General features: G+C 43.9%; 3 protein-coding genes across 5 annotated transcripts; all 3 read right to left on the reverse strand.

Moving 5' to 3' along the window:
- Window positions 1-9: 9 nt before the first annotated feature.
- LOC120449027 (multidrug resistance protein homolog 65) lies at window positions 10-5776 on the reverse strand. The gene is made up of 9 exons (XM_039631309.2): window positions 5016-5776; window positions 4277-4522; window positions 4050-4221; window positions 2861-3745; window positions 1962-2803; window positions 1341-1901; window positions 904-1285; window positions 492-848; window positions 10-423 (listed from the first exon to the last, which is right to left on the reverse strand). The coding sequence occupies exons 1-9, from the start codon at window positions 5330-5332 to the stop codon at window positions 223-225; spliced, it is 3963 nt and encodes a 1320-aa protein (XP_039487243.1). The 5' UTR covers window positions 5333-5776; the 3' UTR covers window positions 10-222.
- Window positions 5777-6314: 538 nt separating this feature from the next.
- LOC120449176 (multidrug resistance protein homolog 65) lies at window positions 6315-11577 on the reverse strand. Its single transcript, XM_039631518.1, has 12 exons — window positions 11468-11577; window positions 10831-11150; window positions 10348-10593; window positions 10124-10295; window positions 9684-9998; window positions 9168-9624; window positions 9013-9113; window positions 8557-8944; window positions 7790-8498; window positions 7437-7733; window positions 7015-7381; window positions 6315-6948 (listed from the first exon to the last, which is right to left on the reverse strand). Exons 2-12 carry the CDS (start codon window positions 11130-11132, stop codon window positions 6394-6396), a joined length of 3909 nt encoding a protein of 1302 aa, XP_039487452.1. The 5' UTR covers window positions 11133-11150; window positions 11468-11577; the 3' UTR covers window positions 6315-6393.
- A 200-nt stretch (window positions 11578-11777) lies between these two features.
- Window positions 11778-22437, reverse strand: LOC120449022 (bestrophin-2). Of its 3 annotated transcripts, none has more exons than XM_039631303.2 (12): window positions 22306-22437; window positions 19187-19551; window positions 17946-18056; window positions 17695-17881; window positions 17265-17633; window positions 17060-17188; window positions 16300-16407; window positions 14246-14485; window positions 13635-13944; window positions 13421-13513; window positions 13104-13160; window positions 11778-13034 (listed from the first exon to the last, which is right to left on the reverse strand). In XM_039631303.2, exons 2-12 carry the CDS (start codon window positions 19255-19257, stop codon window positions 12466-12468), a joined length of 2244 nt encoding a protein of 747 aa, XP_039487237.1. In that variant the 5' UTR covers window positions 19258-19551; window positions 22306-22437; the 3' UTR covers window positions 11778-12465. The 3 variants fall into 3 exon arrangements, with proteins under 3 accessions (XP_039487237.1, XP_039487236.1, XP_039487238.1); XM_039631302.2 differs by having other exon boundaries at window positions 13104-13346; window positions 22306-22436; XM_039631304.2 differs by lacking the exons at window positions 17060-17188; window positions 17265-17633; window positions 17695-17881; ... (1 more) ...; window positions 19187-19551; window positions 22306-22437 and adding an exon at window positions 16471-16545 and having other exon boundaries at window positions 13104-13346.
- Window positions 22438-22575: the final 138 nt, after the last annotated feature.

Below are 22575 nucleotides of genomic sequence, written 5' to 3' on the forward strand. Positions count from 1 at the left end.
ATGCCATGGTTTTAAATAATGGGGGATAGTTTTTTATATTCATATTCATTTATTTAACAACTACTTCAAATGTTTCATTGCTTATGGGCAAATTACTTTGGTTGTTGTCCCAACTAACAGCTAAGGGCAAATTCATTGCATACTTTCGTGCGTTGAAGTATTTCTGGAAAATTGTTTTCCAACTTAATTTTAATGATTTCTTGTGGTCTGTATGTAGTCTTTTCAAGAGGCTTTCGTCTGACAGCGATAGAGCTTGGAATAAATGCCATTCTTGGCCAGAAGCTGCGAGTGAGTACCCTGCTCCACAATCTTTCCGGCTTGAATTACACAAATCACATTGGCATTTTGGATTGTGGACAGTCGATGAGCTATTACTATACAGGTTCGTCCTGAACATGCCGAGTCCAAAGCTTGTTGCACCACCTGGAATGATATTTCAGTCAATTAAATTACATTATCTGAATATGAGGTATTCAAAATAGAAAACTCACCCGTTCACTTTGGAAATCCAGCGCAGAGGTGGCTTCATCCAGCAGAAGGATCTTGGGATTCCTTACCATCGCTCGAGCAATAGCAATTCGCTGCTTTTGCCCACCGGAAAGTTGGGTGCCCTTGGAGCCCAGAACCGTGTCATACTGCGCAGGCAGGGACATGATGAACTCATGGGCATTGGCCATTTTGGCCGCCTCGATTATCTGCTGCATGGGCACCTGTCGCGAGGTGTCTCCATAGCCAATATTATCGGCGATGGACTTCTCGAAAAGTGAAGGTTCCTGGGACACAAGGCCCAGTCGCCGACGTAGAGTTTTTAGGTCCATGTCGTGATGGATGCTCTCTTGGTCTATGAGCTAAAACAAAAATAAATTAAATTAAATTGTAAAGTAGTTTTTAAAAGCTACTTACAATCTTGCCCTCATCGGGATCGTAGTACCGCATCAGTAGCTGCACGCATGTGGATTTTCCGGAACCCGAAGCACCCACCAAGGCAACCGTCTGACCCTGATTGATATCCAGATGGAAGTTCTTTAGGACTTTAATGTGGGGTCTCGAGGGATAGGAAAAGTTGAGGCCACGATAGCTGACTCCTTGCTGGACGACATTCGTCTTGTAAGCCGTTCCATTGCCATTCTGTTGGATCTCAAAGGATTCGGGTGATTGGATCTGTGGCTTACGATCAATGATCTCATACATTCGATTGGCGGAAAGGAGAGCAGCATTGAAGGCGGGAGTGAAGGCAAGAGATTGGGCCAGAATAAATAGACCATACAGCATTGTGTTGGATATTCTGAAAAATGAAATATTTAATAGTTGATTTACGCCTGCGATTCGCTTTAACCCACTTCATAATCGTTTCAAATTTGATTTTGCCATCTGCACACATGTGTCCACCATATGTCAACGTAACTGCGTAGCCAAAGAACATGAGGGATTTGCCCAAGGAATTGACCAGTCCTCGCCATTTCAGTCGACTGAGGATCTGCGTCCGATATCGCTCCACCTCCTTGTCATATATCCTAATCAGCTCCTCCTCTCGTCGTAGTCCAGCTACTGTCCGAATTTGGGTAATAGTTTCGGTGGCTATGCGACTGGTTTCCTCCAGTACCTCCTTCTCCTTCAACGCCGATTTCTCCCCAAATCGAGCCTCGAATACAATGGATGCAATCATGAAGGGCGAGGTGCTCAGACAAATTAGGGCCAATTCCCAGGAGTAGGGAAAGGCAATCGCTATACTGCAGATGAAGTTGGTAAACGCCTGGATGATGTTGCTCAGCGGAAAACCAATGGCTCCTTGAACGCTGGCCGCATCGCCGGATAGTCGTGCTGAAAGGGCTCCAATGCTGTTCTCCTTGCGATCGAACCATCCCATCTCCTGGTTCATGATGCACTTAAAGGTCTTGGAGCTGTACAATAACATATTTAAAATAAAATCATAAGGAAGGTATAAACTTGTAGTAACTCACCGCATTCGCATAGTAAGCCAGACTCCAGCTAGATTGAAGAAAAATGTCTGGATGTAGCAGACCACGCCAGCTGCGATTCCAATCACCAGCGAGATGATGGCCATGGACGCACTTTGGTCGAGTACTTCCTCGTCCGTTGGCTTGGCCAACGATCCATATAGCTCAGCTAGCACCACGGAAAACACCGGCATGGTAACACCATAGAGTCCAGCACAAATGGCGCCAATAATGAGGAAACTCCACTCTGGTCGAGCCCAACCCAAAATGCGAAAGAACGTGCTGATATAATTTCCGGAGGGAACTCCCGCATCCTCAAATTCCGGATTCAAAGTTATATTGGTCAGGCCATTTAAGTTCTTCATCTGAAACTCTGCGTTCTTTTCCAGCGACACAATGGAGTTTCGGGTGCCCAGTTGGTAAGGTTCAGCCTCATAGGACATTTTTCTCTCCTTGATCTCGGCCACTTCTTCCAGTTCATTTAGCAGCTCCTCGGCGGAATCATCATAGGAATGCACGGTGACCATTTTATAATAGAAACCCTCCAGCTTCATCAACTCCTCATGGGTGCCCTGCTCCACGGCTTTGCCATTTTCGATGTAAACAATTCGATGGGCGTGCCTGATGGCCGAAAGGCGATGGGACACCACCAAGGTGGTTCTACCCTTGCAGGCCTTGTCCAGCGCAGCCTGCACCAGCTTCTCGGAATGGTAATCCAAGGCGGAGGTGGCCTCATCCAAAAGCAGGATTTTCGGCTGCTGAATTAGAGCTCTTGCGATTGCAATGCGCTGACGCTGACCTCCCGAAAGCTGAACGCCCTTCTCGCTGATGTCCGTATCGTAGCCCTTAAAGTTAATGGCATTTTATAGTGCATTCTTAAAAACAGAGTATCCAATATTTACCTTATGTAGAGCTATGATAAAATCGTGAGCATTGGCGGCTTTAGCTGCGTCTTCGACTTCCTTTTGTGTGGCTTCCGGCTTGCCATGCCGGATATTTTCCCCAATTGTTCCCTGAAAGAGAACGGGTTCCTGACCCACTACGGCAATGTTCGAACGCAGCCACTTGATGTTATACTTCCGGACATCCTCACCATCCAATAGAACTTGCCCGAAGACGGGATCATAGAAGCGCTGCAACAGCTGTATGCACGTGGACTTGCCACATCCTGAAGGACCTACCAGGGCCACAGTTTGACCTTCCTCGACGACGACATTCAGACCACGCAGTACAATAACATCTTCTCTGGCAGGATAGCGGAAGAAGACATCTCTGAACTCTACGGCTCCCTTCAGACCATAGTTCAGGATTTTACCAGCCTTGGAGAGTGGATCAATCAGGGATGTCCGATCTATCACATCCAATATCGGTGAAGCCGATCCTCGAGCCATGGCGAATGTCTCCAAGAAAGGCGAGGTTCGTGATATCTGATTGGCACTCACGATTATGCCCGATATCACAATCATCACAACCGCTGGCGTGTATTCCCTTTCGTCAATGGGAATGCTGGGATCCCGGTAGTAGAGAATCAAATTAGCTCCGTACCAGAAAGAACCCGCTCCTGTGATAAACAACATGGCCTTCATCACCGTGTCACTCAGTCCGGAGAAGGCTCCTTTCCATTTGCCAGCCTTGAGAGCGGGTTTCAGCAGACTATCATAGCGCTGGGACTCGGTTCGTTCTCCTCCAAATGCCACCACAGTTCGGATGGCTCCAATCACTTCCTCAACTACCGAGCTGGCTCGAACATAGGAACTTTGCTCCTGGCCCGTCAGCTTACCTTGGTACTGCAAATAAATTAATAAATGGATAAATAAAAACAATCAGAAGAATATAATTATCAAGCACTGTTGCCACATTGCGCGGAATATGTTTATATTTGTTTCCCCACTCATTCACGTGTAAAATTCGCGCTAAATAAATGTTTTCATTCCGAGAGAAGAGAGCTTTGTTCTATTTTCGATGAACTATTTTTGGATAAGCCAACATGTTGGTCAAGTTCACTAAAGGCTTTTAACAACAAATACACGGTTCTCGAAAACGTTTTCTTTGAAAAATTTGTTTATTATATTAAAAGTTTAATTAACTTACATGGGCCACTGCTGAGTTGACAAACAGGGTTAGGGGTATATAAAACACTATTGCCAGAGCCAATTTCCATCCGTAGACAAAGGAGAGAACTACACTGATTGTGACATCACACATGATCTCCACATAGTGACCTAAGTTTTCAGCAATGCCACTGCGTATTTTCTCCATGTTGCTAAATCGAAATTTGGTTAATAAATATCTTCGCATAGTTGTTCAACTTTACTCACTCCGTAATGCGAACGGCAAAGTTTTGATCCTTGGCCATGTCATGCCATCCGATCTCCTGTCTTAGAGTGGCCTTAAAAAATTCCCTTCGCATGCGAACTGTGAGTTTCAGGGCCAATCTGTTGAAGGCATCCACGTAGTAAACTCCGGAGAAGAGCATCAGCAGAGTATTCAGGGTCATGAGTATGCCGAAGGATACGCTGTCATTTCGCAACTCCTGCATGTTCTCCTCGTATGTGGCATTTGTGCTAAAGATATAATAAAGGAAGAATTAGGCATTTAGCATGGATTTAACTAAGATGAAACAAAACCTTTGCGCCAACTTGACGCACAACCCGTTGGGATTGGAATTAGTTTAAACACACAACTACAGAAAACCCTACTTCATCATTACTTTTCGAAGAATTTTGTTTACAGCACAGTCCTTGTATTTTTGGCATTATTCCAACCCTTTTATCTAAAAGGCTTTTACTTAAAAGACGGCAAAACCCTTTTACGAAACGATAAAGAAATTCGCGGACCGCTAATCGTAGAACACGTGCGTTTGCTTTGAAAGAAAGCGAAGAATTGATTCATCCTCACCTAATTTCAATTCTTTTAAAAGCTAAATATAAATGCATGCTGCAAATAAAACAGTCATGATGCTAACATACACTTTCTTTAATGATTGTATGTATAGGCTATGAAAATTGTGATACGGAAGAGTATCCATTATATATTAATTGCCAAAATTAAACTTACTGTATCTTTCCGCCACCGAAGAGCGACAATCCGATGGTGACCGAACTGGTGCCCTGACCCAGAGTTCTTTCGATGAACATGGCCACCAGTTCGCTGTAGACCACAATGGCAATGGGAAAGACGAGGGATTGCAGGAATGCCGCCACAATAGCCGACAGGAGCAGTAGGTAATCCCATCCAGCGATGTAACGAAAGAGCTGTGTGTAGCTGACTATGGGCTGAGCCGTCTCCTTGGTCTTTGCCTTCTTCTGGGCCTCCGGCGCGGCTTCATCCGCATCCGTAGCAGGAACATCTTCGCGGGTCTCCGTCATTGTCATCACTATATGGGCGAACTATCGCCTATACACCAAACTCATTGACCGGCGGGGTCAATTAATTGTTAAGAAAACGCGCGCGCGCAGGGCGAAACCAAAAATCGAAACGCCCGCAGTTCCACAGCTCCAGATGCCCTCCAATCCCCGATCCCGATCTCCGATGGTTGGATGGTTGGATGTGTACGGAGATGGTCGCGAATGGGTTCTTGACTGTGGGTAATTAACTCCGTCTCTGACGGAGATTGTGGTGCTACGCCAGATGCACTGCCGATGAGGCTGATCTGCCTGGGATCGTGTTTAGCTTTAATTGTTTTGCATTCCGCGGTCCCACAAAATCGTTGGCAACTACTGCCAGCTTTTTGTATTTCTTTCTTTCGATGCTATTGCTATCCGGAGCAAAATGTTCCACGTCTGTTCCGTTGGGACTGTAGAAAGCGACTGACGGTTCTGGCGGCAATGGCGTCAGTTTTTCTACAAATTCGGTTTCTATTAGGAGAAGCGAACCCCCGTATGGTCTTTTTTATTAATATCAATTGAATTGATTTTTCTCAAGGTTCATGATGACTGGTGCAAAATCGTTGACCATCGTCTTACCTCTTGGCAAGGTGTGCACCGTGCACCTATCTATCGCGGAAATGGGTCAGGCATAGTACTGAAATTTGGCGTCATTTGCATTCCAGACAGTTAAACTTATGATCTTCGCTGTTTAATTGGGAACTTTTATCATTTCACAACGCCAAATCAAGTTTGCATGTCATTGACCATGAAAAATAAAAACCAGTCGTGTGGGTGGCTGGCTTTATAGACATGCCCCAATTTGCACACTTATCAGTTAGATAACTTTGATGGTGGATCTTACAACTTATACCCCTAATAATTTTACACTTTGCAAACAGAGTTACCTAAACATCATCTTCGCCCATTATTGGATAACTTATTTCGCCGCAGTAATTATAAACAAGTATTTAATGGATAAAGAGTTGTGTAAAAGTTTATTTAGTTTTTTTTTGCTGGCAAGTGTATTTTGGCTTTTGGTGAGATTTATAAAAATGTATAGATAATATTCAATGATCCTTCTGGGTCTTGTGTAGCTTCGCGTAAATGCCACCCTGTGCAATCAACTGCATGTGATTGCCCTGCTCCACCACCTGACCATTCTGGATCACACAGATCACATCGGCATTCTGGACAGTGGACAGTCGATGGGCTATGACGATACAGGTTCGTCCAGAGCACGCGGTATCCAGGGCCTGTTGGACCAACTGCTCGCTTTGCAAATCCAATGCTGAGGTAGCCTCATCCAGTAGCAGGATCTTGGGATTCCTCACCAGCGCCCTGGCAATGGCGATTCGCTGCTTCTGTCCACCAGACAACTGAGTACCTCGGGCTCCCATCCGCGTATCATAGCCATTGGGCAGGGAAATGATGAAACTATGAGCATTGGCACTCTTGGCAGCAGCAATGATCTCCACCATGGACACCGATCGCCGATTGTCGCCATAGGCTATGTTCTCCGCTATGGAGCGCTCGAAAAGAGTGGGCTCTTGGGAGACTATACCCAGCTTGGTCCTCACTCCATCGAGGGTCAGATCGTGTTGGATGTCATCGTGATCTATGTGCTGGATAAAGAGTGAGTAAAGTTAGCTACATATATAGAAAGCGGTAATTTTGGTTAAGTGACTTACAATGCTGCCCTCATCGGGATCGTAGTAGCGCTGGAGCAGCTGCACGCAGGTGGATTTTCCACACCCGGAGTGACCCACCAAGGCCACCGTTTGACCCTTGACCACCTCAAGATCCAAACCATTGAGGATTTTCGCATCCGGCCGTGTTGGGTAACGGAATTCAATGCCGCGATAGCGCACACCCTCGAAAAGATTCAATTGCTTGGCGAGTGTGTTTTTTATGGTGCCCATGGGTGACTGAATCTTTGGTTTGCGATCCAGTATCTGGAACAGGCGATGTCCCGCGATCAGAGCAGCGGAAAAGGCAGGTGTAAAGGCCAGAGATTGAGCTAGCATCATGGAGCCATACAGCAATGTCTCCGATACCCTAGAAATAATGTTTCAAGTGATGGTTTGCTACTAGATTGGATTGCTTTCCATACTTGATAATATCTTGGAATGGCAGCTGTCTCTCGGACACCAAAACACCTCCGTAGCAAAGAGCCACTGCATACGCGAAGAAGGCCGATGCCTGCATGGTGGAGTTGAGGACTCCGCGCCATCGAAGCTTTTGGCGGATGAGCACCTCCACCCGCTGGATCTCCTCCGTGTACTCCCGGATGACATCCGCCTCCCTTCGCAGACCGGCCACGGTGCGTATATTGGTTATGGATTCGGTGGCAATGCGACAAGCTTCCTCAATCACCTGTTTTTCCCTCACAACAGCATTGGACATCATCCTAAAATAATCAAAAATGTAGGAAACTGGAGTAGGAACTATAACATCACAACTCACTTGGCTTCCAGGATTACAGATCCCACTATAATGGGACAATTGGCCAAGCATAAAAGGGCCAACTTCCAGTTGTAGTACATGGCAACGCTGACACTTGATATGAAGTTGGACAACGCCTGGATCATTCCACTCAGAGGATAGCCAATGGCTCCTTGGATACCAACTGCCTCGCCGGACAAGCGAGCGGATAGAGCTCCCACCGAGTTGTTCTCGTCGTCGAACCATCCCACTTCCTGACTCACCATCGCATTGAAGGTCATGGCTCGCATCCTGGTGGTAAGCCAAATACCCGCATAGTTAAACAAGTAGGTCTGAAGGAAGCAAACCAATCCGGTCAAAAATGCCAGGCCCAAACAGGCCCAGGATAGAACAGCCGTGCGACGAAGGGCGTCCTTCGGATCCCTTTCGGCCAAAGCAGCATAGAATTCTCCAAAGATCACCGCGAATGCTGGATACAAAAATCCCACGGCAACAGCGCTTATTGTTCCAAGAATCAGGTAACACCACTCCGGTTTGGCAAGCTGAAGGATCCGCGAAAAAGTGCGGAAGAAATTTGGTTTCTCAGGCGTAGGCTCAGCTATCTGGGCATTGGTATCCTTGATGAGTGCCTTGATAATTGGTTCCTCAAACTGGACACTGTTCTTTTGGCCCTTCTCGAAGTTCAAGGGACTCGTCTCAAAGGACTTCTCAAGCAGAGCCAGGCTTTTTCCTAGAAGGTATTAAAAATTTATTTCTACTTCTTAGTGACGGTCTCAAGGAGTACTTACTTTTGGTGTCCTCAATGCTTGCCTCTTTTTCTACCTCATCGGGCATGTTGATATCGCCAGCTCGAACCATGTTGTAGTAGGCACCTTCCAGGGCCATCAAATCATCGTGGGAACCCTCCTCCAAAACCTTACCATCATGAATAAAGACAATCTTATCTGCACCGCGAATAGCTGACAATCGATGAGAGACCACGATGGTTGTACGACCTTTACTGGCCAAGTCCAAGGCCTGTTGAACCTGCTTCTCAGATTGGTAATCCAGAGCAGAAGTGGCTTCATCCAGCAGCAGGATCTTGGGATTCTGAATGAGTGCTCGAGCGATGGCTATGCGTTGTTTCTGACCTCCGGAGAGCTGTGAGCCTCGCTCTCCAATCATACTGCGATAGCTCTATAAATTTGAAACGGAGATTCACTTATTACTGTACGCTTGTAGATCCTTTAATTCTAGTATCTAACCTCTGGAAGATTGGTTATGAATTCATGTGCTCCCGCCTGTGTGGCAGCTGCTTCAATCTCCTTTTGTGTGGCGCCTGGCTTACCATAGCTAATGTTTTGTGCTGTCAAATAAATAATATTAATTTATTTATGATTTAAGTTTTGTATGTACGTACCTATTGTGCCCAAAAATAGCACGGGTTCCTGGCCCACAACAGCAATATTCGATCTCAGCCATTGGATATTGTACTTCCTAATGTCCAAGTCATCCAAGAGCACCGATCCAAAGACAGGATCGTAGAACCTCTGTAGCAATTGGACACAAGTGGACTTTCCACAGCCAGAAGAACCAACCAAGGCCACTGTTTGACCAGCTCTAATCCTAATATTTAGACCCCTATGTACAATCACCTCCGGACGCGAGGGATATCGGAAGAAGACATCCTGGAACTCCACATCGCCACGTAGGCCGTAGTTCAAGAGTTTGCCGTCCGTGGAAAGAGGATCGATCTTGGATGTCAGATCGATGACTTTGAACAGATTGGTGGCACAGCCGCGGGCGGTGGCAAAGGATTCCAGGAAAGGAGCTGTTCTGGCTATGTTGTCCGCACCCACAATGATACCAAAGAAGGCCTGGTAATATAAGCAACTATAATATATATGCAACATGAATATACCCTTGGAAGGCTTACAATCATCAGAATAGCAGGTGTGTACTCCTTGTTTTCCACATCTCGATCATTGATGATGAGATTGACACCATACCAAAAGGCTCCGGCGCAGGACAGATACAACATTGATTTCAAAACGGCATCACTGACCCCCGAAAAGGCGCCCTTCCATTGACTTGCCTTTCGAGCTGGGACCAAGAAGTTCTCATAGCGCTGTACCTCGGATCTTTCTCCACCAAACGAGACCACAGTGCGTATGGAACTCAGAATTTCCTCGGCCAAATTGCCAGCTCCCGCATAGGATTCCTGTTCTCGGGCAGTCAGCTTGCCTTGGAACTGAAATAGTTAAAGGAAACTCTTATAATGCTCTAAGAAAATACTACAACCCACTATGTTTTGGGAAAAGTTGTAAACTGTAAACTATTAATACAGCCTATATGGAACTCCTTTTCTTTTCTTACCTTAGCTACGTAGTAATTGACCAAGATCACCAGTGGTATGTAAGAGCTCACAGCTAAGGTGAGTTTCCAGCCGTAGCTGAATGAAATGGCCACAGTGATGATAAACCCAACTACAAGGTAGACAAAGTGACCAACTTTCTCTGAGATGCCATCTCGTATCTTTTCCACATCGCTGAAAAGAAAATTCAGATAGTAACTGCTTCATATCCCTTTTAGATACCTACTCCACCATACTCTGGGTGAAGTTTTGCTTGCTGGCCAGATCATGCCAACCGATGTCCTGACGAATCACGGATGAAAACAGCTTTATCCGCATCCTAGTGACCTGACGCAGTGCCACCATATTGAAGACATCCACGGAGAAAATGCCTGAGATGAACATAACCACGGAGGCGATGGTCAAGAGTATGCCATACGATATGGAATCATCGTATAAGGCCTCGTTGTTCTCCTCCCGAGAGGCATTCGTACTGGAAGTTTATTGAATTAGTAGTTAACTTAGAGTATTAATAACGTAATTTTATAGTCCATCTTTCGAGAAGCATTAATGTTATGGCTTAATTGATATAAAATCAATCAGTCAATAAACTTGTTTGCTTGGCCCACCCTGCGTATGAGTGATAAATGGTGTTCTTCGAAACCTAAGTTTTCCCGATTTCTTTCCTTAGCTTACTATAATTACCATATTTACTATTGTGAGCACTTACAGTGTTTTACCACCTCCGAAGAGTGGAAGGGCATGGACCTTTGAACTGGTGCCAAACTGCATGGCCCGGTCCACCAGCATGGATGTGAACTCACTGTAGATGATGACCACGGCTGGAAGAGTGAGAGCCTTGATGCAGCACATGATGAAGCCGAAGAACAGCCAGCCGATCTCGCCGTAGGTGGAGAATCGAAAAAGTTTCAGGAAGGCAATGGGCTCAGTGGGCTCCAAACCCTCCGCCGTGGGCGCCTCCTCCTGGGATTTGCCCTCGCTGGTCGAGGTGGACGCCTCGTCTCGCTCCATGGTGATGGTTAGTCCTCACTGACGAATTGACAATTAAATGGGCTTTATTATACAATGCGCCATCGATCCGTGGTCAAGATTTCCTCACTCAAAGCGACCACAAGTTCGAACCGAAGCAGACAAAAGGTTAATTCAATTAAGTAACACTTTGCGTCCGCATGCAAGTTTGTTTCTCTGGCCACATAGTTGTGATTGACCCGCGAGGTTAACGAGTAATAGAATATATATTATTGCACACATTCCTTCACAAATTGAAGCGCAACTATTTGGGCTTCTTCTTCGGCTTCGGCTTGAAATCTGTTCCATTCACTGGTTATGCTCCGCGGCATATTCACCTTTTAATTGCCACTTTTTTTGATAGATCCTTCAATTATTCGCACTTGCTCCAGATCGAAGATGAATGTTGTCCGCAGATCGCAACCGCTTGAGCGCCCAAGCGCGACTGACTTGCCATCTTCCATGAGCATCCATTTAAATTCGCTGCGTACATATATCGCACCGTTGGGGTTCAAATTCTAATTGATCTTTCTCTTGGGGTAGGTTCGAAGAGTCTTGATTGATCGAGGGAAGAGTGTCAGTGTGTAATGTCGTAAAAGATGTACTCCCCAGTAACTCTTATATAAACAAAAATGTTGGCTAAAAGTGTGGTTTTGTTAAGTGATGGATTTTATTTCAAAATATAACTATAAGAAGTTGTTGCTTCATCTGTACAAAAGGACACGTTTGCATACATTTTCTACATTCACATACAGCGGCTTATAATTACAGATTATAAACTTAGGCACTTATTTATCTGTACTTGTAAAGATACAAAATCTAGCTGGTTAACAATCGCATATCACATACTGTGTTGGTTTACAAGTATTTACACTGCCTACACGAGATAGAGATTCTTTCAAAAGTTATGCAAAGATTCAAACGCTTAGCTTATATGGCAAGTGCCAAAACAGTAAGTCAATTTCCTATAAAATAATATAATTATATACAATGCTCTTTACAGTTTACAGTTCCACTCGGTTGGTAATATTCGTTCAATATTTACTAGAATTTTGTTGAGCTGCTCTTATAAAGTAAAAAAGTATAAGATATTGGAATAAATCAATTTTAGTTAAACATTTGTTTTTAGCAAATCCAAACTTGGTAAGCGAAAACTTGGAAAAGTGATTACTAGAGGTCAAGGATAAAATCCCAGCAATAATCCTACTTTTTCAGGCTACTGATAATATCATTTTTAGTGGTTCTGGGTGGCACAATGCCAATTGCTTCTTAAATAAAATTACGTGGCTCGAATTCCGATCAAGTCTAAACTAATCTAATCCGACTGATAATAATGTCAGACGTACACCTCTCCGGTCTTTTGTTCCGGCTTGTGCTTCGCCAGAGTTGAGGGTGCCGAGGATCCTCCGACTCCGCCCGTTTCCAGGCCTCCACTTCTATGGGGCATTGGCATCGTGCCTGAGGTGTCCACTGTATCCGTGGGACCCGCCGATCTCATCGAGGATCGTTGCTGCGGATCCTGCAGATTGAGGCTCAGGTTGAAACTGTTGTTTCGCGAAATGTTCTGGTTGCCATTGAGCGGCTTCACGGACAGCAGAGCAGTGGTGGTAATGCCACCATTGCCATTGCTTGACCCACTGTTGCTATATCCATCCTGGACATCGGCACCGGTCAGCTCCACAATGGAGAGTGCTGACGGGGATCGCTGGATGGACAAGGACACCGGTATCGTGGTAATTACATCGTTGGGATCGTATCCACTTGCCGTCGTCGTGATCGTGGGCAGCTGGGCGTTGGCCGAAATGGGCAGGATGCTCAGTGTCCCAGTGGGCATCGTTTCCCCACCTGTGGTGGTCACGCTGAAGGGGAACGACAGCGTGGTGATGTTCGTGGCAGCGGGCATAGCTGCGAGTTATTAAGGGAAACAAAAATTAAGAAATGGAAATAAATATTAATCTGGATATTGGCACTTACTGCTCGGCGTGTATCCCTCCTTCATGCTGGCTGCCAGAGCTGCGGTGGCCGGATGTCCTGGAATCAGAGTGTTATTGGACGATGAGCTATCCATCTCTTTGATGGGCGAGAGCAGCAGCGTGCCCAGCACCTGGCCGCTCTCCTGGTGCAGTAGGGTGTCGGGTGCGTAGGTGGAGGGGTACATGCCCGGTGGTGCGCTGGTGGTGCTCAGCTGCTGTGGTGCCATTAGGACCGAGCTGGTGGCTACACGGGCGGGAGTGGTGCGTTTCGTTCAAAAAGTTGCATGTGTTGTGCAGAATATGTGGCTGTTTACTCACCTGGATTCGTGTTGCCATCCTTGGCCACCTCGGGTGTGGGTATCCGCGGTCTGGTCTTGGCCACACTCACATTCAAGCCATTCAATTTGGAGTCTGAAAAATAAAAATAATTCAAAATTTAATGCATACTCTTGGGGGCTTACAGAAATTGTCACTAGCAGAAAAATTGTTTATTTGAATTCAATTAATATGAATAATTTGTTTATTTACTTACTCTGCTTGATCAGTTGGCGTTGAGCTCTGATCGACTTGCGATGCACAAACTTCCCATAGAGACTCGATTTACTTGGCTGCGATCCGGCCTGCTGCTGCTGATGCGCCTGCTGCAGTTGCTGCTGCTGCAGGATGGTCAGTGGCAAGCCGGACTCGGGACTAGAGTAGACGGAGTTCAGCCGGTTCCGGTTGAAGGGCATTCCGCCGGAGGAGTAGGCCGTCGACTGGCTCCTCATGGAGCCCATTCGAGAGAGCTGACGAACCAGCCAGTTGTTCTTCCTCCTTTCCACCATGGGCGTGTCCACGCTTTCCTGTTTGCGGTAAATAGTAATTTTAAAATATAACTCTTGGCATAAAAAAGTCATCTTAAAATCTATATGTAAATGCGTTTGCATAAAATTATGATCCATTACCCATAAAAATGACAAAACTGTAAGCCTGAGAATTATTATAGCATTTTACGATGAAGTTAATAACCATTAAAAGTTATGCTTACTGAAAATATATCTCACAACGCAACTAATGTCAAAGTTAGAGCATTAAAACGTTAGCTTTCAATGACTATTAATATGAATCTATGTGGTGAGTGGAACTACTAAGATAGATACTCACATAGTCCGCGTAGACATCGTCGCTGAGCATCCTCTTGCCACCGCCGGGCATTATGTTGGCGTACATGGCGTCCTCCTTCTTGACCTTGTACTTCTCGGCGGAGCCCTTGGGCTCGTCCTTGCGGTAGTGCTCGGATGCCACCGTGTAGGGCAGATCCTTGGGCACCACGCACTCCCAGTACTGATCCCGCAGCAATTCGGGGTGCTCCTCGTGCATCTCGTCCACGATCATGTAGGCAGCCTGAAAGCGAGTTTATCAAAAGTGGATCAGTCGAGGGCTGTTCAATATCGAAACGTGCTCGCCATTTGCGATTTTTGGGCCATTTCGAGGAGGCACTAAACCCAATTACGTCACAATAATTCAAGCGTGGCTACTGTCCCACATCGAAACAAAAGAAAAAGTGAAATTGTTTACAAGTTTTTAATTATTCCATAACACAAATCGGCACACAGCCCACTACAGAAAATGGAAATGGCAAAAAGAAAAGAAAAAGAAACAATAATAAAAGTATGAAAAATACTCATTTGCTTAATCATTTTGCCGCGCTCTGTTTTCAATTTGCCATTTATGAGCGACTGAGCCAAGAGTCACGTCTGTTCGTGTGGAGTGCAGTTGAAATGGGCCACAAAACCTGGCCGAGGTGTTGGCATTAGCCCCCAGCTGATAACCGGGCTAAAACCGACCGCTTGAGATGCATTTCCGAAATCGAGCAAACCCAGCGCTGTGGTGACCATAAAAATACACACACAGGCGACAACATTCAATGATAAAGCTGTACAAAAGAGGTTTCAATGTTTTTCAGCCCGTATGTTTTTTTTCTCGATTTTCTCATTTTTTGAACAAAAACCTGTTTTCAATTTACTTTTGCTGCTGCTGCTGCTAACTTTTGTAAATAATTGCAAGCATCGGCAGGCCCCAAACACAGATACAAACACACACACACACACACGCACTGCACACATGCAAAAATCGCTGCTAACGCACACAAACATCGAGTGCCCAAAGCCCAAGTCCAAAACTTCAATCAGCATCAGTAACGAAAGGAAAGTCGACTAGAGATACCCTCATCTAAAACGAAATCATAACTTTGGCGGGAAACCAGAAATATTTGAAATTCCATTTTGCTAATTTATTTGCTTTTGTAAAGTGAACGCTTTTCTAAGTCGCATTTGTATATTTTAATAAAATCTACTGTCGCTGCTTCAAGTAAAATGTATCTAATTATACAGAATTTGAGTTCATAAATAAAGATTTATTTAGTACGACTTGCAGTCACATGTAAATAAGTAAGATGTACTTATAAGAAAGCTAACTTATATCACACTTCGACTTTGCTTAGCTAGCATCTATCTCAGATAATAATTAATCAAATTCAAACTTCTATGTACTTGTCATACTACTAGGTTATTTTGCTAGGGTACTCTGCAGTTCGATATGTTTAAAGTTGTGCTTGGCTCCTGAGTCTTTTGTTGGCTATGTAGAGAATGCCTGTTATTTTTAGCACGTGGCAGACAGACATGTTCTTTTCCTTTGAGTAGCAAACCAAGAAGTGGCTGACTCAAGCTATTATCGCCTCAAGAGTGCAAAATCTTTACTTAGTTAGCACGCTAACCCAATTAGCGATCTCAGATTTTAGCAGTCATAATACTCGGAAACCTATGAAATTATGATTGTGCACAGATACGTATAAGTATCTTGCGGATGTCGGCATACCAAGGTTTCGTTTAGAAGCTGGAAAATTATCTTTGGAAGTAGGTGCTTCGATGCAAAAACCATCTGTTCCGAATTTTGTTACTAATTTAATTTAAAAACTCGTGCATACATCTACACAGTGCCAAATGCAACTAATTGGCAGTTATACAGGTTATTTGTGTGAAATTTTAAGGGGGATCTTTTTCGCATCTCTAACGAAAAATGATTGTTTTATGGTTGTATGGACCGCAGGAATTATTGCCACAGCCTATTAAAAATGTTTAACGGATGGCTGACGTATAGACAATGTGCCAAATCAAATTACGTTAAGATTGTGCGAATTATTCGCACCAGTGACTCACCTTGATGTGTCGGTCAATTAGCCAGTTGAGCTCGATATCATCGTCATCTTCGCCAAAGGGATTGATTAGCACCTCGGCCACTTTCAGCCAGCCCACGTAGAAAACAAACTGCAAAGATTAATGGAAGGCGATTGGATCTCGTTTAATTACATCATGTAAACAAAGTCATACAATTTCAGGAGAACTTGAAAATAATTTGAGGGTATGCCAGGGAAAGCTGGGCAATTCCATTCACTTTTTTGCGGCTTCAAGTTATACGGTATGGACATTAACAGTTAGTAATGATAGCTAAACACTTGTCGCAGATTTATATCGCGGAGAAACACAAAACACAAAACACAAACCAGAGCTCGGCAAAATGCCAATTTATTACGGGGAACGTGACCGCGAATCGTTTACATAAGGCACTTGAAATCTGTCCCCAGCGCAGAACCGCAGAAACCAAAACGGGAAACAGCAAACAGTTGTAACTGGCCATATCATGATATAGCCCAATATATAGAGCATCCGAGTGGCGTATCGCTAACAAGGTATAGCCATTACATTCGGCCACTCAGTTTGGCGGAAAAAAAAAAAAAAATTGTGAATAACAAATAACCGCAACCAGTTTTTTAGCTTTTACAAAACGACGAGACGTGCAAAATTGACTTTGATTTATAGTAAATAAGGCGGAACGTGCAAATTAAGATAGCTTCTAAACCGTCTTAAATCAAGCGAGAAAAATGAATGATTTCATTTAATTTAGAGCAAATGCAATCACCTGTAAAACGGTGAACAGGGGGAAGAACAGATCGGGATCCTCGCGTCCATTTCTGTCCAAAACGTTGGGCAACATTTGGCGGCCCAAAAGGGCAGCTATGAAATAGGTGTACAGCACCAGGGTGACCACCTGAAAATGGAAATTTTATGACTTCAACTCATTTGCCATGAAAGAAATGAATTATCCACAGAGGGTTGCAACTCACCTGAGTGTAGACCAAAGGAACACAGACCGTGTCGTATCCAATCAGACCACCTAAACGCCTACGAATATCCGAGAGCTCCACCAAAATAGTTTGCACAATATGATCGGAGGCGATTAGGCCATCCTTTCGGGCCCGATTAATGATGTTGGTGGCCCAGACCAGAGGCATCCAGTACTTGGACATGGGACTCTTCTGGTTCAGCGCCTCGAAGATTTTCATCTCGGACTCGTGCATCAGACCCGCATCCACCAGATGTTGGGTGGTGGGAAAGCGGCGTTTCACACGAAGGGAAATTCGCTGAAGGGTGATCACATAGGCCAAAACCATATAGCGCATGATATTGCGACGCATCAGGCGGCCCGTTTCATTCTGTATATTTGGGTATTAAATATCAGGATTATCAATGATTTATCTAGGGTTAAATTCTTACATTCACACCGCCATTGGAGTTGGGAATGGCCGCGCTTATGAACAGGGCCAACGTATCTGGCCAGGGCAAAAGCCTATATTGCTCCCACCAACGCTTCACCACCAGATTTACATAGAAGCCCAGCACAAAGGACATGGGTATGCTCTCACTCTGCTGCCCAAAATAAAGGCGAATTTTCTTAAAAATGCTACCAAAAAATAAATATTATTATAAACAATTTAGCCACTAAATAGATCACTAATAATACTTACGCTTGCTGACTTTCTGTCAGACCAAATCTGTAGATAACATTTATGGTATAGTATAAACACAGATACGCGACTAATTCGCGCCAGATCAATTTGTAAACGCTGCCTCGCCATCTATTAAAAGGGGAAGGGATTTGAATTAAGTAACTTGTAGATAGTCGAGGAATTTATGGCTTTGAACTGTAACTAACTGGTTTCTGTTCTGATACAAATGATTTCCTCATTCAGACTTTAAATCATTTTCCCCTACAGCTGGTTCATCGCATTTCAGATTGAGTCTTCGTTTCTAATGGGTCACCAGTTCTGCAGAACTATTTTATGGGGTATTTCAATCTTGCATGTCAGTTCCAATGAATTCAAATGTCTGCTAGTGTGATATGATACATTATAAAAAAATATATATGTATATTGATTGGCATAACCGCTTCGAAACTGGTACTACTCAGGTGGGGTCTTTGTTCTGTTTGTTTTGATCAAGGTTTCGCTTACCTTCTTCTCTTCAAAATTTAGGTTGGGGCTTGGCATTTATCTCTTGTTCAATATTATAAGCTAAAAGTAACTTCAACACGAGGCTCCCATCAAAAACAAAAGGTTTAAGGCAATTTTTACATTTTCCCTGTCATAAAAGTATCTTTTCAATTAGTAAATTCATTACGGAACGTGTGATAAGCCACCATTGGAGTTTTCAGCGCTTCGCTGTTTTGGCTACCAATTTTTCTTCTTTCTGGTTTGAATGGCAAAAACTGGAACTGTGCAACAGTAACTAGAACTGGAATTGCTATTCTAACTGCCCAGTTACGAGTGACTGCACTCGGGAAACAATTAAAGCGAACCGGGGTTAAAAATAAACAGACTCTAAACGCAAAATAGCCTGATACCAGATGTTGCCGGCGGCGAGATGCCAGTCACCATATACTCGTACTAGGTGGCTCAATAGAGGAGTTCAGAGTATTGGATGGATGTTAATTGCGTTGGTAAACACTCGAGCAGGTGAATGAGTAATGCGGAAAAATCCCCGGAATCGGTACCTTTCTGCTGGTGACCCAGATTGGCAAAACTAGTAGTTTCAGTCATTTTCCTAATAATTTTTATAAATAATTATGCATTAACTCTTAGTGTTTTTGGATCTGGCTGGATATAAACCATTCAAAACGCCAAAACAAAATATTTAATAATTTTGAGAATTATCCTTTAGCTACTGTATTCTCTTCATTTGAATATTTATATTTCTAGATAATACTCACTTCCACAGAATCTTCCAGAAGCAGCCAAAGCTGCTCCCATTTGGCACTTCTCCCGCATATGAGACAGTCATTGTTCCACCGTTTGACTTAGTTTTTTTAGGTGATCTTGTTTTGTTTACTTAATCACAAACAATTGGCTTTTGTTATTATTGTTGTTGTTTTGGCCGGCGCTAGGCCGCTGCCAATACGGAGAAGGCCGAATTGTAGTTGTTGTTTGATTTCGTACGCGAATTTTGTTGATTGTTTTGGTTGTCGCGTCATTGAAAATAGCGTCGCCGTCGGCAGCTTTCCCTCTCACTCACACCCGCGCCGCTGCGACACTCTCTCTTTTCCGCTCTCCCCGAGCTTTAGTTTTTAAGCTTCTCCTAAAATATAAAAAACTAAACAAGTTAGTCATGCTATTTATAATTTTTAAGTTAAGAAACGTGGCTAAAGCGCAGTAACTTGAATAATATAACTTTAATTCAATAAACTTCCTATACATATTGTTTAAATATGAATTTAAAAGTACACTTTATTGGGGCTTCACTGTAGCCCACACAATAGGGGGCGACAGGTGAGCGCTCCCATGCGCCCAGCAAAACCGTAAAGGTAATACACATGCAATCCATGCAAATAAAACTGGAGGGCTGAAAAGCTCAACTTAAATTCCGGCACGTATCGAACATTTTTTCTTTGGTGTTTCTGTTGTTTCTGTTGTTGCTGCTGTTTTCCATTTTGTTGTTTTGAATTTATTGTAAATTTAATTGGCTGTGCACTTTCAGTTCGAGAGAAATGCGCTGTTTAAAGCTGAGAACAGAGTTATGGTCATATTGAAATTTTTCACTATACATTATGTATATATAAGATATGCTACTTTTAAGGCACTTTTTGTAGTCACTTGATTCACTTTATTGCAATCACCTTGTAAACACAATTATTTTGGATTCCCTTTTGGACCTTTTAAATTTTTTGCGAACCACTTGAAGATCATTGTGCTGCCAGGATTTCCCCAAAAACTGTGGACTCTACTCAATGGCAAAGTAGTTGTACAACTTGAAGTCGGGATTTTTTGCCCTCCGGTTTATTTGTGCTTTTTTCATGAGAAAACCTTGGGTTGGGCAAAAATTCGGCACTTTCTGTGAACCTTTTTTCTTTTTTTGCGGGTGCTTAATTTGCGCCGTCAGCGCCACGAGTCTTTATCGTTTCCCGTTTTTTTTTGTTGATTCGAGTCTTGATTAATTCCGCTTATGTTGCGTATCTCCAACGCGATTTTGATTAATCGAACGCTGGGCTAGCACAGATTTTTGAAAAAGTATTTTCAGCTTGGACGTGGAATCGCAAAGTATTGAAACCTGTTGGCTTTGCTCCTTAGCGCTAGTCGAAGCTGCAAATATTTGAAGAAGCCACAATCCAGAAGGGGGCAACAAAAAACGGGTTCTCTATGTGGAGTTTAGTGTTATACAGATGCCAGGGTCGGGGGATTCCGGCAATTTTCACTTTAGCGCGCTAATTTCGTTTACAAACATAGCAGGTGATCTTCAGGAATGTGAGACCTAACCGGTTGTGGGCAGGGGTCTAGGCCACGTTAAGTCACGATGGCTTTTGATTACACGGCTGACACGGCCAGAGAAGCCACCACCCACCACAGCCACTGGGCTAGCCAAGAACTTTCTGATTGTTTAGTTGCTTAAAAACAATTAAAGATAGTCGTGAGTCGTAAATTAGCTATTTGTACGGGCTGACGGCTGAAAGTTTCGCAATCTGCATGTTCTTTGAGTACAAATAGTAGTCGTTGACCCTGCCCGCAGATTTAATCTCAACTGTCCACCTCTGTGGTAATTTGTTTTCAGAACAAACAGCCTGTCAGAACGAACTGGATATCTTGTATCATCTGCAGCTTCTAGATTAAACACACTGCGTATACGCGATATAAAGTAGCTCACATAATGGGCCCGACATTGATGGGTGACGAATTCGTTTTGAATAAATTTCACTTTCTTTTGGATTATTTGGCCCACAATCTGTTTACCAAATGAGTCAAGGCAGTGGCTCTTCAATTCGACTGCCACTTGCACTTTTTCCGCCGGCACTTGTTCGTTCCCAGAATTAACCACTTGAAAGGTGGGAGTTTTCGGGCCTCATTAGCACACAATAAAGCAGATATATCTAGGCATTAAGCCGATATCTGTTAGCATTGTTAGCGTTCTCCATAAACTAATTAAGTATTATTGAAGCGATTTACCAAACAGCACTTTTGTGGAAAAAATTAACGTGTTTGTTAAGGTATTGAAAAGATTATCACCAAGGGTTTTAAATCTATAAAGCTATTCATTCATTTACATTGATTTATTGCTTGTACTCATATGATCGCTTAAAACTTTTTATTTATTCGCTAATACATCAAATACATTCATTTATCACTCCTGTGTGCGGATTATACAACCAAGCAGCACACATCAATTACTTCATTACTCCGCTATTTATAGTATTTTCGGCTTATACACGTATACATATTTCTAATTGCTCTTCACTCATTAAGCTTGTTCAATTGAAAAATTGCATCCGAATTTGGCTTTGTCGCGCACTTGTTCAATAGAATGCCGACTGAACGAACACCTAAGCGGATGGGGCGAAAAAAAAACATAAATAATAGTAAACTTGACCAGTTGGTAGCTGGGAACTGGGAGCTTAGTTTACGGAGCCGCCTAGGCCATTTAAAACTGGAGACACGCGCTGGCGTGCGACGCGCTTACGATTTCAGATACAAAGATACACAGATACAGATACAGCTACAGATACGGATGCTCGGGCCATCGGATACGTGTATCTAATGGAGCTGGCTGGTCACCCCGATCATATGAGTATGGGTATCCCTTCGATTTTGCTACACTTTACAGACTGGGCTTCAAAACTTTTATCTGTTGTTTATTAGTACACAAAAAACAGAAACTGAAATCCGAAACAGCAGCAGTAGCAGAAAAACTATATCCAACAGAGATCGTCCGTATTTTTGTGTACAATTTGCAGTCGTTTTGTGTAATATTCGAGTGCTGCTGGCTTCACTGGTGTTCCGCACGATCAACTGGCGAGTGTTTAGCTCGGTTCAGCTCAGCTTAGTTTAATTTTGCTCCACGTACCGACAGCGCGACGACGGGTTTATCGCTGGACTCTTGTGGCTCGAGCTGCTGCAACTGCGATTGCGATGCCGACCGCCGAGCAACCTGACCGCTCGACAAACTCAACCAAACTGCGCTCCAGAGTTGGCCGCGAGCGGCTCTTAACTCACTTTTTTCCAGCTCGCACGACCAAAGTTTAGTTGGCAACAGGTAGACGACGGCTCGACGTGAGCGGATCACACAAAACAATGGGTGTGCGTGTGGTGGTAAAATACAGAGGTGTAGGTGGGT

This window comes from Drosophila santomea, chromosome 3L, assembly GCF_016746245.2.
Source record: "Drosophila santomea strain STO CAGO 1482 chromosome 3L, Prin_Dsan_1.1, whole genome shotgun sequence".
Taxonomy (NCBI): Eukaryota; Metazoa; Arthropoda; class Insecta; order Diptera; family Drosophilidae; genus Drosophila; species Drosophila santomea.